This window comes from Arachis ipaensis, chromosome B08 (assembly GCF_000816755.2).
Source record: "Arachis ipaensis cultivar K30076 chromosome B08, Araip1.1, whole genome shotgun sequence".
NCBI lineage: Eukaryota > Viridiplantae > Streptophyta > Magnoliopsida > Fabales > Fabaceae > Arachis > Arachis ipaensis.
This window is the reverse complement of record NC_029792.2, coordinates 4,705,931-4,708,446: the sequence shown is the minus strand read 5'-3', so window position 1 is coordinate 4,708,446 and position 2,516 is coordinate 4,705,931. Positions and strand designations below refer to the sequence as shown.

Below are 2,516 nucleotides of genomic sequence, written 5' to 3'. Positions count from 1 at the left end.
TTTTTTAGATAAATTGTAATAATATTTTAATATTTTATTAATATTAAAATATAAATTAATTTTTTAACTTTTTTAATGTCTCTTTTAATTATATAAAATATTTTAAAAAAAATTATTTTAATAAATAATGATATATCCTATTTCTAAACTCATTTCAAGAATACATATTAAAAACAAGGCTGAACACACATGGTGGTATTTAAGTGTGTCTAAATGTGTTCGAAAAAGAATTTTTTATTTTCTATTAAGACACGGTTGGACACCGAAGACACGCGTGTCAGATGAGTGCTGATGAGTATCATATTCGAAATGTATCCGACACGCGAACACAGTAACTGAGCGAAGTGTCCATGCTTCATAGGGTTCAACCCAGAGACTTTTTGGTTAGAGAACAAGGAGTAGAAAAGTTGGTAAATTTCAAGTATCAACTCTTTAAAATTATACACGAAATTCATCTATGAAATTTTACCCCTCACTAGTTTTACCCTTCACTTTTACCTTCCAACCGAACATTTAAACTGCATAAGTCATCACTTAATATAAACCATTACTAGCTTATACTAACCAGTTAGTGCAGGAGGAACAGTATGGATTCCAAGTTATATAATCATGATCACATACAATGGAATTAAATGGAACATGCTAGAGTTGTGATACTTCCTACATACCGATTCTTTCATCCAAATGGAGCATTAATCAAAGATAATAAATTCAACAAGCTAAAAGAGAAGGATACCGATGTGTTTCTAGCATCCACGGTTGAGCCAGGAGACAAGCCTTCCTGTTCATGACTAGAGTTGACCAATTGTTGGTTAAGAAGCTCGTCTTCAATCATATCAGTTTTGTTCACAAGAACTGAAACGTAATGATATAAACTTGACGGACTAATCTCAGTTTCCTGAATTCTAACCATTATTCTAGCAATTACATTCCATAGTGCATTTCTTGCTTCTAAATCATCCGAAGCAAAAGGAAATATGTCAAGCAGACCAGCCAATAGGCCAAAATCTGGAAAGTAAAATGCCATTAATAATTAACACTGAGAATCATGAAAGAAAAAAAAAATGGTTGAAGTTCATGTATGAGTATGAGACAGGGAAACATGTTTTACCCTGTGATATCTCAGAAGCATGATCAGCAACTTCAGACAAAATATTTGCAATAAGAATTGCAGCAGTAACGCAGCAGTTCCCAACCTACAAAAGATATAAACAATTCACCATATATTTTAAGTTAGCCAAATCATTTCCATTTCTTGGCAATCTATAGATTGCATATATTAAAGCAGCAGGAGCCATAACTGACAAGAGTACATTGGCTTCTGCTTTCATCAGCTACAGCCAATTTAGATGATATTCTATGTTAACTTAAAAAATCAGGTGTTACCACTTTAGAGGAAATTTGATTTCCACGACACTTTATCTCAAAGTTCATTGACGTGAATTTGGTACATTGATGTTTGTTTAAAAAAGTAGGTTGCATTATTGAGTCCTCTGCTCAACTGATCTAGACTGACATATATGAACAAAATTGTTAATTTATCATCAATACCACTATTAAATCCTTTCATATGCTTGTATTTGTAACATGGATTGTGTTATTTAATTATTTTAAGCATGCTAATATTTGAAAGCCCATGAACTGATGTAATCAAGGAAACAAGGAACAGAAACAAGAAAAGAATTCTGAACTTTAAAAATGAAAAACTTTGTGATGTATTGGAAAATTTAAAAAAAAAAAAATCTTGGTATTTACATGAGTTCTGTGGACAAAAGATTATTCCTGACCAACATACTCCTCCAACAATATCTCACACCCTAGCATGGATCACCTACAAATTCATATTCTGACCATTAAAAATGCATACATATATAGGCTACCAAATACCAGGTTATAGACATCAATAGTTATAAAGTATGTTGAGCAAAATGCAATGTTCTGAAAGTTTTAATCGAGTCAAAAAACTATACCTCCACTTTATCTGGGAACTTAATCAGATCACAAATTAACTGGAAAAGCTCTTTACTTGAACATATTTCCTGAGAATGATCATCTATAACAGAAAGTGCTTCGAGTGCACGAAGAATTAAATCAAGAATCGTGTACCTGAAACATAAGATAATAAAATGTTCTATCACTTCCAGTAGATAGCTGGATGGATAATGTTGAAATAATATGTAAGAGAGAAGAATAAAAGTGAAAGTACTTTAAGCACCTATCACAGCTATTTTTATAGTTAGTATCAGAAGATAATAGGAACCATATGGCTTTGTCATTGCAGAATGAAAGGCTATGGATAGATGTACCTTTCAGGTATTCTTTCATTCATTAGTTTGCTCATCTCAAAGGCCAAGAGATTGATCAATATACTTGTCAAACCAAGCTTCATAATAGGGGGAACAAGAGCATCCACAACTTTCTGCTGACTTTCTAATATTGCTAATATAAGTCCAATGCTCTGTCAAACGGTAGAACAGTTTTAGCTATTGATTAGATGAACTTACATTCTGACTCGG

The 2,516-nt window shown here is 32.3% G+C and overlaps 1 protein-coding gene across 3 annotated transcripts in view; it reads right to left on the bottom strand.

The window, feature by feature from the left end:
- The window catches only part of LOC107612619, a 5,186-nt gene that overhangs the window by 516 nt on the left and 2,154 nt on the right, over positions 1-2,516 (bottom strand). For 2 of the 3 annotated variants that reach the window (XM_021108659.1, XM_016314312.2), the window contains 4 exons: positions 2,307-2,458; positions 1,971-2,106; positions 1,112-1,196; positions 737-1,008 (listed from right to left, as the gene is read on the bottom strand). In XM_021108659.1, coding sequence (XP_020964318.1) covers positions 737-1,008; positions 1,112-1,196; positions 1,971-2,106; positions 2,307-2,458 — 645 coding nt within the window. The remainder of the gene's footprint in view (positions 1-736; positions 1,009-1,111; positions 1,197-1,970; positions 2,107-2,306; positions 2,459-2,516) is intronic. The other variant, XM_021108660.1, reaches the window with a different exon arrangement.